At 41.5% G+C, this 14,421-nt stretch overlaps 1 protein-coding gene across 9 annotated transcripts in view; it reads right to left on the bottom strand.

Moving 5' to 3' along the window:
* Positions 1-14,421, bottom strand: part of DLG2 (discs large MAGUK scaffold protein 2) — a 1,481,925-nt gene that overhangs the window by 1,225,429 nt on the left and 242,075 nt on the right. For 8 of the 9 annotated variants that reach the window (XM_054015731.1, XM_054015732.1, XM_054015733.1 and 5 more), the window contains one exon: positions 10,299-10,397. In XM_054015731.1, coding sequence (XP_053871706.1) covers positions 10,299-10,397 — 99 coding nt within the window. Of the gene's footprint in view, positions 1-2,036; positions 2,143-10,298; positions 10,398-14,421 lie in introns of those variants that run through there. The other variant, XM_054015740.1, reaches the window with a different exon arrangement.

Raw genomic sequence — 14,421 nt, 5'->3', positions numbered from 1 at the left:
AAACACTCTGTAAAACACTACACAAACACTGACATTCACCAGAATTCACCTCAAGCCCTCTGTCAGATAGGGGATTCCCAGAACCCCAGCTTATTCAGACTCCTTTATAAATGCTGGCACCAAGCGTGAATCCCAATACAAGTATTTCAGTTCCGCCTCTTCCGCCACAAAACGCCAACAGTGACCTAAAAATGCCTCCCATCATTTTCACTAAGTTTGGGGAGGTCCCACAAAAATCCTTTTACTTAGCCCTCCCCTCAAATCAGTGACACACATAGAGGCGCGATGATGCAAGGAGTCACTTAAATACGTATTTAGGGGGGGTGGATGGGATTGTTTAGAAGGCCAATTCAAAAATGCTAAGGTTGCCTCTGACACTGGTGTAATACAGCAGAATTCAGACCAATGCATTTTGATTTTTAAAGCCTAGAGATACAAATCAAAGCTATGTTTTGCCCAAGAAAGCCACATAAGCTACAGAAACTTGCTACTCTCCAATCAGAAATGTTGTTGCTATCTAAACTACATCTGATTGGCTTCTCTAAAATGCTAGGACATATAATACAATGCTCAGATTTTAAAAAAATAACATGATTGCCTGTTCCCACATTTAAAGAATAAGCTGGCATGATATGTTGAGACTATATGTGCATTTTAACATCTATTTTGAAACTGCTCCAGTACTACAGATATTAATAGACACAAGCAAAGTCTAAGGTAAAATATCAAATCATTTTCCTTTTATAGATAAAAAACACCACCACATCATTTAGGTATAGAAACAAACAGTGTAACCCTCAAATAAAGAGAATAAAATGCCCATTGAAGCAAGGCTTAGTTATTTTATCTTGCAACCTGAGATACTACATACCCACTCTGTTTAATTACAGGAACAGAATAATAGCAGAAAGATATGCACCCAAAACAGTAATGTTTCAGTCCTACCTTGGTTGTGACAATGCACAGACAATCCATTCTGCAAATCTCCACAGGAGTGTATGTAAATCATAAATCAGCAAGGTTGAGGAAAGGCTTTTGAAACAGCATGAACAGAACCAGAGACTTGAATCTGCACAGCCTGCTTTTCCAATAGGGGCCCTCATAAGAAACTCGAGTCCTCCTCCACAATGCTAAAGGCAGTCATGATTCTCACAGGGATCTGAAAATCCACTAGAAATCATCTCAAGCAAAACTTCCAGGTGGCTTGTTAAACTTGATTGCTGCATTGTTCAATCTGTGATCAAAATATTCTGTTAAATAGTATGCAGGATTCTAACTGGGAATATGAGAACCACAACAAGCACAAAAGAGCAAAAGCATCACATTTCAGCTCTGGCTCTGATTACACAGTTCTGATCTGCTGTTCCAGTATACCCATAAGATTTCCTTTTCCAAGTCTCTCTCTCCTCTTCTTTCCTGCTAATTCTGAATAAGCACAACATACACAACTACTGGGCCCATCTATCAAAGTGCTGTCACTTCTCTGCCAAAACAACTGCTTTTGGTTGTAAAGGTTTTTATTAGGCGCCTGATTCCTATGAACACTTGAAGTGCATGATTGAAACACTAAGGTGTACACGCCGGTTCATGCGTCACATCTACAATCACTCAGAGTTACTAGGGTGGATTCTGAATCAGGAAGTGAATATAACAGCTGGATGATAAGAACGTTCAGAACATATAACAAAAAAAATGGTCAGGTTAGTAAAAAAAGTTAACTGCCTATTTACACAGGCATGCAACGCCCTGGGGTGCAATGTTGGTATAACTGTAGTTCACTGCACACAGAAAAAAAACCTCTTTATACATTACATAAAACTAGAGGGACTTTTTTTTAAGTTACGAAGAAAACTTCAAAGTTTTTAATTAAAAGAACACCCCAAAAGGACAGTTTTAAAACTCCTCAAATTCTTTCCCAAACTTTCTGTGGATCCTTGTCAGCATCAGAGACTTAATCTGCTCATTTCATGTCCTCTCTGAGTTGCTAACAGTCCTGCAATCTCCCATAGAAAACGGGGTAGCCACAAAGCCCCTACCTTTCTTGCAGCGATGCTGGTGTAGAGCTTGCCTTTGAGGTGTCTGACATGAATCATGCTGAGTAAGAAAGCTCTCTGTCAGCTCTTAAAGTCTTCCCTCTCTTATAGAGAGAGACAGAGAGCGAGAAGGGGAAAGATATGTAAAATGAAAGCTCTGGCTGAAGAGAGAGGAAAAATCAATGCCTCCTATTCACTGGGAAAAAAAATACAGCCAACTGGACCGTTGACAGCAACAAGAGGAAACGTCTAGACACCCATACATTACAATTCACCTTTTCAATCTATCGGATAGCACACTTTCCCCATGGGTGCTATGCTGAGAATCTCTCGTTCTCACTCAGCTAAAGTATGTTTTCAATTTAAAAAAAAAAACTTTTTCAAGAAAAATACGGAACGTATAAGAGTCATCTCCCTTCCACAAATTATCAAGGTTATAACCATAATATACTCAAAATTGCTAAAGAAGCAAGAAGTTCAGGAAATGACACACAGTTATTTTGCCAACATGAGGTCACTGCTACCAAAGTTTTTAAAAAATCCATAGCGAATCAGACATGTGGTCAGAATCAGACAGCAACCAAAAGAACCCCCCCTTCCCCACAAACTATTAAACTTTTACAGGATATAAAATCTTAAAAGGAGACTCTCCACAGCTTTTAGGACTTTTAAGACACTTTAATGTCTTCTGAACAACTTCACCGTTTGTGCGTGCAGAAAACTGGATTTTTTTAGGTGACACATTGGAGCCTGTATGTTTAGTCCATGCTGTGGTTTATTCCATTAGTCAACAATTTTATTAAAAAACTGGCTAAAAGAATCATTGAACATTTCTTGCATCACTTGGCCCACGTACCACTGAAGGGCCAATTAACTTATTATATGGTCTCACCAAAGCCCTGTTTGTAATCTGGGCAGGGCAGGGTAAATGGGAATCCAAACAACTCTAAAACAGGGAGGGATTTGACACCCACATTTACAACAGATTATAAATAATAAAATAAATAAATACATAAATAATAAACAACACCTTCATTTGATTTCCTTTGTGCTCCTCTATCTGTTGCATTCAATCTATTACAGGAAGGTTGTGTGAATTGCTTCCATTTTAAAAAATTACTTAATGACTTGGCTGTAAAAATTCACTCCATACTCAAAAACTGGTTACCAGGATACATTTCCAAACATATCTCTAATGGCCTGATCTGCAAACACACATGTGAACAACTCTATCCCTGTAAGTAGTCCCATTGGACTCATGATCCTATTTACAGATTATTACATGAAAATTGGAGCAATGGAACTCAGTGAGGCTACTTACATGAGTAAAGTGATCCACAGATTTCATCTACACTCCAATTTGTGCAAATCCTGCATACAAACCATAGTCTCCATGTGTAAAATCAACCACTGTGTGCATGCAAAAGTGTGGGGTTTGCTTGTACAATACACAAGTTTAGTGTGTGCTCATGTCTCCTTCATCCTCCTTTAGTTTACAGTAGAATAGACTTGTGCTTCTGGGGCTGAAGGTCCCCGTTTGATCCTCCCAGATGACCATTGTGGGTATGTATGAGGTCACCATTTGTTCCACATGCATGAACAGTAAGCAAGATAAAGCCAGTGCTGCATTGGCAGGGAAGCTGACTGATTCAGTGGTTCCAAATTTTTTTTTTCAAGCTGTAAATCACAAACCACCTCTCCATGCAACCTCTCAATCCCTATTCCAAAAGTGCCCTCCAGCAACTATCCTGTTCAGATGCATTAAGCATACAAGCAATATTGGGGAACAATATTTAAGAAACATGATGAAAGCACACTTATTTTAACATGGTGGATTCAGCTACTTCATTATATCCTTCCAAAGGTAAACCTTTGCTGTTTATTTCTTCTCTTTGAATGTTTGATTTTACATTTATTAGCACCAATTCTCCCTACATTGCCAGCATCCCCCACTACTCCATTTTCTGTAGGTCATTTTGCAATGTGGTTCTATCCTCCTGTATGTTCTCCACCTCTTCAATTTTCATGTTAACTATAAACATGATCATGACTGAATTTCACTATAGAAACACCTGACAAAATTTAGCTATGAAGCAGCCACCTAGGGAGAAAGACTATTTTAGTTATTCCTGTGGTAGGGCTGTCAATTAAACGCAGTTAACTCACGCAATTAATTCAAAAAAATTAATCACGATTAATCGCACTGTTAAACAATAGAATACCAAATGAAATGTATTAAATATTTTTGGATGTTTTTCTACATTTTCAAATATATCAATTTCAATTACAACACAGAATACAAAGTGTACAGTGTTCACTTTATATTATTTTTATTACAAATATTTGCACTGTAAAAATGATAAACAAAAGAAATGGTATTTTTCAATTCACCTCCTACAAGTACTGTAGTGCAATTTCTTCATCATGAAAATGCAACTTGCAAATGTAGGGTTTTTTTGTTACATAACTGCACTCAAAAACAAAACAATGTAAAACTTTAGCGCCTACAAGTCCTACTTCTTGTTCAGCCAATCACTAAGAGAAACAAGTTTGTTTACATTTACAGGAGATAATGCTGCCCACTTCTTAATTATAATGTCACCTGAAAGTAAGAACAGGCGTTCGCATGACACTGTTGTAGCTGGCGTCGCAAGATATTTATATGCCAAATGCACTAAAGATTCATGTGCATCTTCATGCTTCAGCCATTGTTCCAGAAAATAATGTGTTAATTAAATTTGTGACTGAACTCCTTGGGGGATAATTGTATGTCTCCTCCTCTGTTTTACCCACATTCTGCAATATATTTCATGTTATAGCAGTCTCAGATGATGACCCAGCACACGTTCATTCTAAGAACACTTTCACTGCAAATTTGACAAAATGCAAAGAAGATTCCAATGTGAAATTTCTAAAGATAGCTACAGCACTAGACCCAAGATTTAAGAATCTGAAATGCCTTCCAAAATCTGAGAGGGATGAGGTTTGGAGCATGCTTTCAGAAGTCTTAAAAGAGCAACACTCTGATGCGGAAATTACAGAACCCAAACCACCAAAAAAGAAAATCAACCTTCTGCCGGTGGCTTCTGACTCAGATGATGAAAAGGAACATGCGTCGGACCGCACTGCTTTGGATCGTTATCGAGCAGAACCCGTGATAAGCATGGACGCATGTCCACTTTCAGCTGACATGGTAAAAAAGCAGCAAGCAGCATTATCTTCTGCAAATGTAAACAAACTTGTTTGTCTGAGCGATTGGCTGAACAAGAAGTAGGACTGAGTGGACTTGTAGGCTCTAAAGTTTTACATTGTTTTATTTTTGAATGAAGGTTTTTTTGTACTTAATTCTACATTTGTAAGTTCAACTTTCATGATAAAGAGATTGCACTACAGGACTTGTATTAGGTGAATTGAAAAATATAATTTCTTTTGTATTTTACAGTGCAAATATTTGTAATAAAAATTAAATATAAAGTGAGCACTGTATACTTTGTATTCTGTGTTGTAACTGAAATTAATATATTTGAAAATGTAGAAAACATCCAAAAACATTTAAATAAATGGTATTCTATTCTTGTTTAACAGCGCGATTAATCTCGATTAATTTTTTTAATCGCTTGACAACCCTAATAGCTTGTAAAAAAAACCAAGATATAATACAACGTAAAACCAAGAGAAAGGTTTACATGATTTTTTATTAATATTCTATTAAAACAGTGTTTTTAAAGAATTTTCTGGAATTTTTGAAACTCAAATCCGGTAGCGCTAAGAATTTCAAAGTGAAATTGACTGACAAACAAAACTGAAACAGGCATTATTGTTAAATCTGAGTGAAAAACAAGAAGTAAACAAAAGGCACTGGAAGTTCAGCAATTTTGAAAATCAGACCACTTATTCAGAAACCTAATATCAGGCACCCATTTTTTAAAATCTTGGTCTTAAGTCTTTTGTATTTCATGACATCTGTCATTCTGTGTTACATTTTATTTGTCAAATTGCCAAGTGCTTGTCCAGCACTCTAAGCACCATATATATAGAATACATTGGTAAATACATCACTTTTACAAATATGGACAGGGATTTATTTAATTTGGTGGATCTCAAATTGTGGACCGGGGAGCACCTGCTAGTGACATGCAAATTGCTGGCTGGTCGCATAGTGCTAGATCCTTCCCCTTGTTTCCTGTTGCTAAACTGCATTCAAAGTAGCTAAAAATAGCTTAATTTCTTTCCCAATGTTTCTTTTTAACAAAAGCAATTGATGTACTTGGCCATAATGGGACAGCCCTTCTAGTCAGGGTTCATCTGGGCACCCAATTAGCACTAGGCTAATGTGGGCTATGATTGGTTTGTTATTGGATCACCACTGGGAGGAAGGGGTCTGAGCAATCATGTATGGGAGGAGAAATGGCTCTGAAACAATCTCTCAGTTAAGATGTGGTTCATGCTACGGAAAAGTTTGGGAACTCGTAAATTAGTAGCTCCCCTACAGGTATCCCTCCTGATGGTTTCTATAATTAAAGGCTAAACCCAGAACAAAATGTAAAAGAGGGAAAAATTAAATCAACAGCTCATGAGACTTTGGGTCAAAAAGTAAAAATGAAGGTCAATGCAAATGCAATTCTGCTCCTTATGGCCGCAGCAGCTCCCGACAGTAGTAGATCTCCTGTGGTTTTACTGCACGGGTAATATTTTCCACTGTGCACCTGTAAAGGGGACCACTCACCACAGGAGCACCTCCTTGTAGCCAGGTATCACGTAGCAGCTGTCTCCCCATATGGTGACCCCTGACAACGGTCACCCCATTGCTGCAGCAGTCTCTCTTCCTGCAACTTGGCCCTTCAGCCAGATTAGGCTTTAGTCCACCTCTTCTGGGGTAACAGATAATCCAACCAAACTATAGTCCAATGACCTTATAGCAGGTCTTCTTTTGTCTCTGGGCTCTGAGGTCCTTTCATCCCTTACCTCAGAGAGTTTCACCCCACCTTCCCCAGTGGCCAGTAGGAGAATCCAGACCTACCCTAACCTCAGGTTTCCAGGCCAAAGACCCTGTAGCTGGCCCAAGTCTGCTCCCTCAGACTCCTTATTACCTCTTCTATCCGCCCAGAAAGTGACTGTAGAGTCTCTTCCTGCAGCCCCTTTCTGCTACAAACTTCCTCTCTTCAGAATAACCAGCGTGCTCCTGCCCAACTGGGCTTCATGTTCAGTTAAGCCTCTCTCTCTATCCAGGTGACATAATTGACTTCTAAGGTCCACATTAACCCCTTCAGGGCCTGGTGGTCTCATTGCACCACAGCTCACAGGTAAGCACAATTGTACAGAACTGTGCACCTCAGCATGGAGGGGCAGGATCTGCAAGGTTTCCTGTAGCTCTGGAGCTGCAGCGTGGCTCCTCTTCCGCTCCACGACCTATTGGGGGGGACTCCTTCCCTTCCAGCCCCTCTGAAGATCCCCACATACAGTCAGTTACTCGGAATGCCCACTGGGGCTTCCATTTTACACTAGTCTATCCAAGTACTTCACAGCCCAAGCACCTACATATGAAGCAAGTTAAATATCCATTTTCTAATGGACAATGTACACTTTTGAGGACTATAAATTTAGGGCCTGATTGTGGCATTTGGTTGCTTCTCCCTGCGTACCCAGCCAGTTTTGCAGGCCTATATGGAGAGAGTGAGGTACACCCCAGCCTTTGGTGTGGAGCACAGGGTGAGGAAGGCTCTTTGTGCTATCCCCATAGCCCTGCCCGGATCATAGATAATCAAGCCTTTAGAAAGCACCATGCCTTTATAATTCACAACTCCTGTTTAATGTTTTACTTAACTATTATTTTTCATACAATGACATAACTGTTTTATCTCAACACCCACAAATCTCTTATTCAGAATGAAACAGAAGTGCTTCAGTTAAATATGCAACACTAGGTTACGTGGGTGGCACGCCCAGCAGTAAAAGCACAAGAGTAATGCTTCCTAAAGTGGCTCTCAGCTTTCAAGTTACACGATGCTATCAAGATTTCATTTTAATTCCCAGCCACTCTGACTAGTGAAATTAACATCCAATCAATCATCAGCATCTGAAAAGCGCTATACGTATGTTTAAATACATAGCCGGCCCTATATAGCTGCATGTCACTATCATAGCAGTGCACTATTGACATTAAAGCACAGTCACTTAAAAAAGGGATTAGACAAAATGCCTCTTTCACATAAAGTGACACAACTAGCAAATGTCAGAAATTAAAATAAAACTTCTGCCATGGTGGAAAAATCCCAGTTTCAGGAACTTCATTGTTTGGGAATGCTGGCCAGGACGATGGAATTCTAACCTAGTGTGTTCAGCGTACTTGGGATCTTCATCTCAGGGTAACTAACATGCATGAGTTATCACCAGATAAAAACAGTGGAAACCAGGTACTTTAGTTTTACAAGGTAAACTCTCCAAGGTCAACCCTTGATAGTGGTATAGGGCTTTTTACCTCATGGTGAAACTAAAGTGCCTGATCTTCACTGTACTTCAGTAATAGCTCATGCATGTTAGTTATACACCTTTTTTTACCAGTGAAGACAAGGTCAATGTAATCATTATTTCTATGCAGGTTTTTATTTGTGAGTAGGGCAGACAGCCTCTTGCTGGGGTCAAGAAGGTCATGATACCAGGGACTTTAAGTGAAGAGGTGTGTGATGTAGCGCTCTTCCGTTGGATGTTGATACTGGGAATGACAATTTCTGACCATGGACACAGAGTTAGCACAATTGATGCTGCGTTCACCAATTAGTAAATGTGGAACATCACATCTTATGCCCTGCCCTATGACATCAAGAAAACTATTTGGGCCATGCCTGCTGCTTAATTGGTAATTGGTAATTTCCAGTCTTGGAACATCAGCCATAAACATAATGGATCAAATTCTATGAGGGGCTGAGCACGTTTAATGCCCACTAAGATCAATGGGCTATTTGATTATTTCAGCTTGATACTGGAGACACAGTATACAGGTATACTACATACAGGTCCTGATCCTGCAGGTTGCTGAATGCCCTCATTTCCCATTGACTACAATGAGAATTAAGGGCGTTCAGCAACCGCCCAGAACCAGGCTAATAATCAGCAGATCTCAGGACACAATTCTGCAAATCTTAACCCAACTGAGTAGAACTTACATATCACTCGGCATGTGTAAGGACTGCAGATCGTGTGGAAACACAGTGGCAAGAGAAAATCAGAAAGATATGCTGGATCATTACAGTTATGGATTTTAAGGAGTTAACGAATGACAAAGCCAATCTAGAAGTTTACACATAGCCAGTGAGACGGTCTTAAACAAGAGGTAATAAATAACCCGCAAGTCTTCAGTGTTAAAGAAACAAAGCGCTTTAGAGGTCAACTAATTATCCCAACCCAGTTAACTTCTATTTTCTTTTCCTCTTATTTTCAACTTACTGCTATTAAAAGTCCAAATATTTTTATTTAACTTGGAAAAAAAACCAAAAGACTTCATGGCTGAAACCTTCTATGGTAATATTGAGCCAAGAGAGAACTATTACAGCCAAGTTGTGAGCATATGAAAATGCCATAGATGTTATAACAGAAACACGCAATCACCCTTAACTCCATCGTTGCAAATGGTGTGACTATTGTAAGTAGTACCGTAACAAAAATCCCTACACTGTAACCTTGTAGTCATGCTGCTTCATTTACCACTCAGTGTACACTTATACTACTAGAACTATCATTAGTTTGTCAATACAAAAATCATCTCATCTGCTGACATATTCACATTCTGCCTTACCAACTTTTTATTTAGCTACCAAGAAACTAGGTTACAGTTTACACTGAGAAGCCTTAAATAAATCGAAGGAAAAAGGAATACCCTGCACAGTGAACGTTGCTTAAACTTTAAAAATAAAAGTATCGCAAAATCAACACAAAAGCTCTGAGGCTTCAACTGCTCCCTAACATCAGTGGCATTTATGCCCATGATACAGCCCTAAAATTCTGTATGGAATGGTATTAAATCCATAGAACTAGCAACATATCAATAAATTGCTATTAGAAACCTGATCTGAACCTTCCCAACAATCTAAGTTCATTAAAAAGCAAGAGATTATTACAGGAACTGAAAACTCAATCTACTCTATACATTTCATCTCTATAAATTTATACTTTATACAATTCATCTCTATACATTTCATCTCCAAAGAAACGGCATACAAAGGTCACCAATATATTTCATCGTGCAATAAAAATAACCACAGCTCTTACCTTTGTTGTCGTGTCTGCAGAATGATTTTCAAAAGACTGATTCTCCTTACTGTGTTCATCACATAATACGGATCCATCTGACCCATCGGAAACCGTAGACTATAGAAAAAAAATTCAAATAAAGCAAATGATATTCACAGAATACTACTACTTTTAATTGGAAGCATGAGTCCAGACATACAGGAGTGCAATCGTGCCTCTAATCCACACTTGGGGCTCATGAACCAGATTTGGCCCTCAATTTCTTGCCATTTGTAATTTTCTGCGGTTGATTCTGCAGCCTCTCCCACTGAAGCCTATGGCCTAATCCTGAAAAGTGCTGAGTAACCTCAACTCTCACTGACTTCAAAGGGAGTTGAGGGTGCTCAGCATCTCACAAGATCAGGCCATAAACATGGAGGGTGAAATCTTGGTAGGGCTGCCAACTTCCTAATCGAACAAAACCGAACACCTTGGCCCGACCCCTTCCCCAAGACCCTGCCCTCTGCTCACTCCACGCACGCCCCTCTGTCGCTCGCTCCCTCACTTGCTCATTTTTACCAGGCTGGGGCAGAAGGTTGGGGTGCGGGAGGGGATGAGGGCCCTGGCCAGGGATGCGGGCTCTGTGGTGGGGCTGGGGATAAGGGGTTTGGGGTGCAGGAGGGGGCTCTGGGACGAGGGGTTTGGAATGCGGGAGGGAGCTCCGAGTTGAGGCTGTGGGAGGGGGTTCAGGATGTGGGCTCCAGGAGAGTTTGGGTTCAGGAGGGGACTCAGGGCTGGGGTAGCGGGCTGAGATGCGAGGGGGGTGCATGGCGCGCGCACCAGGAGGGAGTTTGGCTGCAAGAGCAGGGCTAAGGGCTAAGGGCTGGGGCAGGAGGTCGGGGGTGCGGGAAGGAGTTTGGGTGCGGGAGAGGCAAGGGGTCGGGGCGCAGGAGGGGATGCGGGCTCCGAGTGGCACTTACTTCGGGCGGCTCCCCAGAAGCGGCGACATGTCCCTTGGCTCCTAGGCACTGCTCCTGCGCGCTGCTTCTGCCCATAGGCACCACCCTTGCAGCTCCCATTGGCTGCGGTTCCCGGCCAATGGGAGCCGCAGAGACGGCACTCAGGGTGGGGCAATGCGCAGAGCCCCCCAGCCATCCTCTGCCTAGAAGCCGAGCGACATGTCTCTGCTTCCAGGGAACTATGGGGAGCCAGGTAGAGAGCCTGCCAGCCCTGCACCAACCGGACTTTTAATGGCCCGGTCGGCTATGCTGACCGGAGCTGCGAGGGTCCCTTTTCAACCGGGTGTTCCTGTAGAAAATTGGATGCCTGGCAACCCTAAATCCTGGATGAATACCAAAACTCCCACTGACTTTACATGCGGTCTAGATTTCACTCAGAGCAGCCACAGAAATGAGCCCAATAACTGTATGGTGTAAACCAGGAGTTCTCAACCTTTCTCTTTCTGAAGTCCCCCCAACATGCTATAAAAACTCCACGGCCCACTTGTGCCATAACAGCTGTTTTTCTGCGTATAAAAGTCAAGGCCACCATTATGAGGTAGCAAGCATTGCAATTGCCCAGGGTACCACACCACAGGAGACTCCGCAAAGCTAAGCTGTTCAGGCTTCAGCTTCAGCCCTGGGTGGCTGGGCTCGGGGCCCCAGGCTTCAGCCCCATGTGGTGGGGCTTCGGCTTTCTACCCTGGGGTCCAGCAAGTCTAATACTGGCCCTGCTTGGCAGACCCCCTGAAACCTGCTCGTGGCCCACCAGGGGCCCCAAGACCCCTGATTGCGAACCACTCGTATACACTATCCATAATTGTCTCAGTTCTTAATTACTGCACAAAATTCTCTAAGTTACATATTTTTGAAAGTGCTCACCATTTGTGAAAGGTCTTGTCTGCAAATATTTTTAATTAAATATAATGGGGTGGGGGAGTTGTTTTGTTTATATAGCATTCAGTTTTACAATGTTTGCAAAAAGCCATCACTAAATACAAGCCTTCTTTCAAAATATCTGCAATACCAGGATATAGGAAAAGGCCAATGGTTCCACCTTCCTCACTAATTTATGACCAGACTTCTCCTGTAAACCATTTTCTTTGAATTGATTTATTTATAGATTATAGGCAAAGTGTTTAGTGCTTGTGGTTTTCCTACTAAACATGCAGCACATTACTGTAGATTTTTCATTTATGAGATAAATATTAATAGCTTTTCAAGAACATGAACAGGAAAGTGGGGTGGAATCCAACAGTGCTATGCTATGTCCCACGTGGTGTTGAGTGCCATAGAAATCACGAGTAATGTAAAGCCATCCTGATTAGACCATTCACTGGGAGCAGTCAATTTTAACACAACAGGCAAGCAATTGTCAGCATTTTAAATAGGCCAGCTACTGCCAGCACCATTTAGAAAACAATGGGTCAGTGCCAAAAAAAAATGGCACAAATCAGATCCACATGTTCAAACGTATTATCCTCTGGTGCTAACTTGTTTATTTAGGGCTTAGTCCGGTAATGTACTGAGCACTCTGGCCCCCATCCAGCAAAGTACTTAAACACGTGCTTACCGTCACTGAAGCCAGTGGGATTAGAGACATGCTTTAAGGTAAGCCTGTGCGTAAATGCTCTGCTGGATAAGGGTCAGACTAGTTAACGCTATACGGCATGAGCCTTTAGGACCCAATATCACTCCTATCTATCTGTCTTAGGTGCTCATAGAGTCTTCATCATCACAGTGTCTGAGCACCTCACAATCCTTACTGCTTCCATCTTCACAACGTCCCTGTGAGGTAAGGCAGTGATTGTCAGGAGCCCAGCCGGCTCCAAGCCAGGTCACTAGGCAAACTCAGCTGGGCCCCATGAGCCTCCTCCAAATGGTCAGGCTTCCTCACTGGGCAGGAGACCCTATCACCTGCTACTTGAGCCATGCTGCATCAGCACCACAGCAGCTGCTCAACATGTGCCATGTCCCCAGCTGCCCTTGCCTTGCTCTTGGTTCCAGTCCTTGTTCCAGCTCTAGCCTGCCTCCTCCCTGCTCTGGTTTAGTCCTTGCCTCCCTGCTCTGCTCCTGATCCTGGAGCTGGTTTTACACTTCACTTGCCAGAGTTTATGCTCCTTTCTATTTCCTCACTAGGATTTAACTTCCACTTTTTAAAGGATGCCTTTTTTGCCTCTCACTGCTTCTTTTACTTTGTTGTTTAGCCACAGTGGCACTTTTCTGGTTCTCTTACTATGTTTTTAAATTTGGGTATACATTTAAGTTGAATGTCTATTATGGTGTCTTTAAAAAGTTTCCATGCAGCTTGCAGGGATTTCACGTTTTAATTTCTGTTTAACTAACTTCCTCATGTGTGTACACTCCACCTAGGAAAAGGGATAGCTCAGTGGTTTGAGCATTGGCTTACTAAACCTAGGGTTGTGAGTTCAATCCTTGAGGGGCCCACTTAGGGATCTAGGGCAAAATCAGTACTTGTCCTGCTACTGAAGGCAGGGGGCTGGACTTAATGACCTTTCAAGGTCCCTTCCAGTTCTAGGAGATAGGATATCTCCATAATGCTACTGTGTTGGGCTACTCTGGTGTTTTCCCTGCCACATGGATGTTAAATTTCATTATATTATGGTCACAATTACCAAATGGTCTCTCTATATTCACCTCTTGGACCAATCCTGTGCTCCACTTAGGACTAAATCAAGAATTGTCTCTCCTCTTGTGGGTTCCAGGACTGCTCCAAGAAGCAGTCATTTAAGGTGTCAAGAAACTTTATGTCTGCATTTCGTCCTGAGGTGACATGAACCCAGTCAATATGGAGATAGTTGAAATCCCCCATTATTATTGAGTTTTTTATTTTTATAAACTCTCTAATCTCCCTGAGCATTTTGCAGTCACTATCACCATTCTGGTAAAATGATCAGTAGTATATCCCTACTGCTATATTCTTATTATTCAAACATGGAATTACTATCCATAGAGATTCTGTGGGACAAGTTTGGTTCATTTGAGATTTTTACTTCATTTGATTCTACGCTTTCTTTCAAATATAGTACCACTCCCCCACCAGCATGACCTGTTCTGTCCTTCCGATATATTTTGTACCCCAATATTACTGTGTCCCATTGATTATCCTCATTCCACCAAGTAGAGTCAGAGATATAGAGTCG

Source organism: Malaclemys terrapin, chromosome 1, assembly GCF_027887155.1.
Source record: "Malaclemys terrapin pileata isolate rMalTer1 chromosome 1, rMalTer1.hap1, whole genome shotgun sequence".
In the NCBI taxonomy this organism is placed as follows: Eukaryota; Metazoa; Chordata; order Testudines; family Emydidae; genus Malaclemys; species Malaclemys terrapin.
Note: the sequence above shows the minus strand (reverse complement) of the source record. Positions and strands in the feature narration are given on the sequence as shown.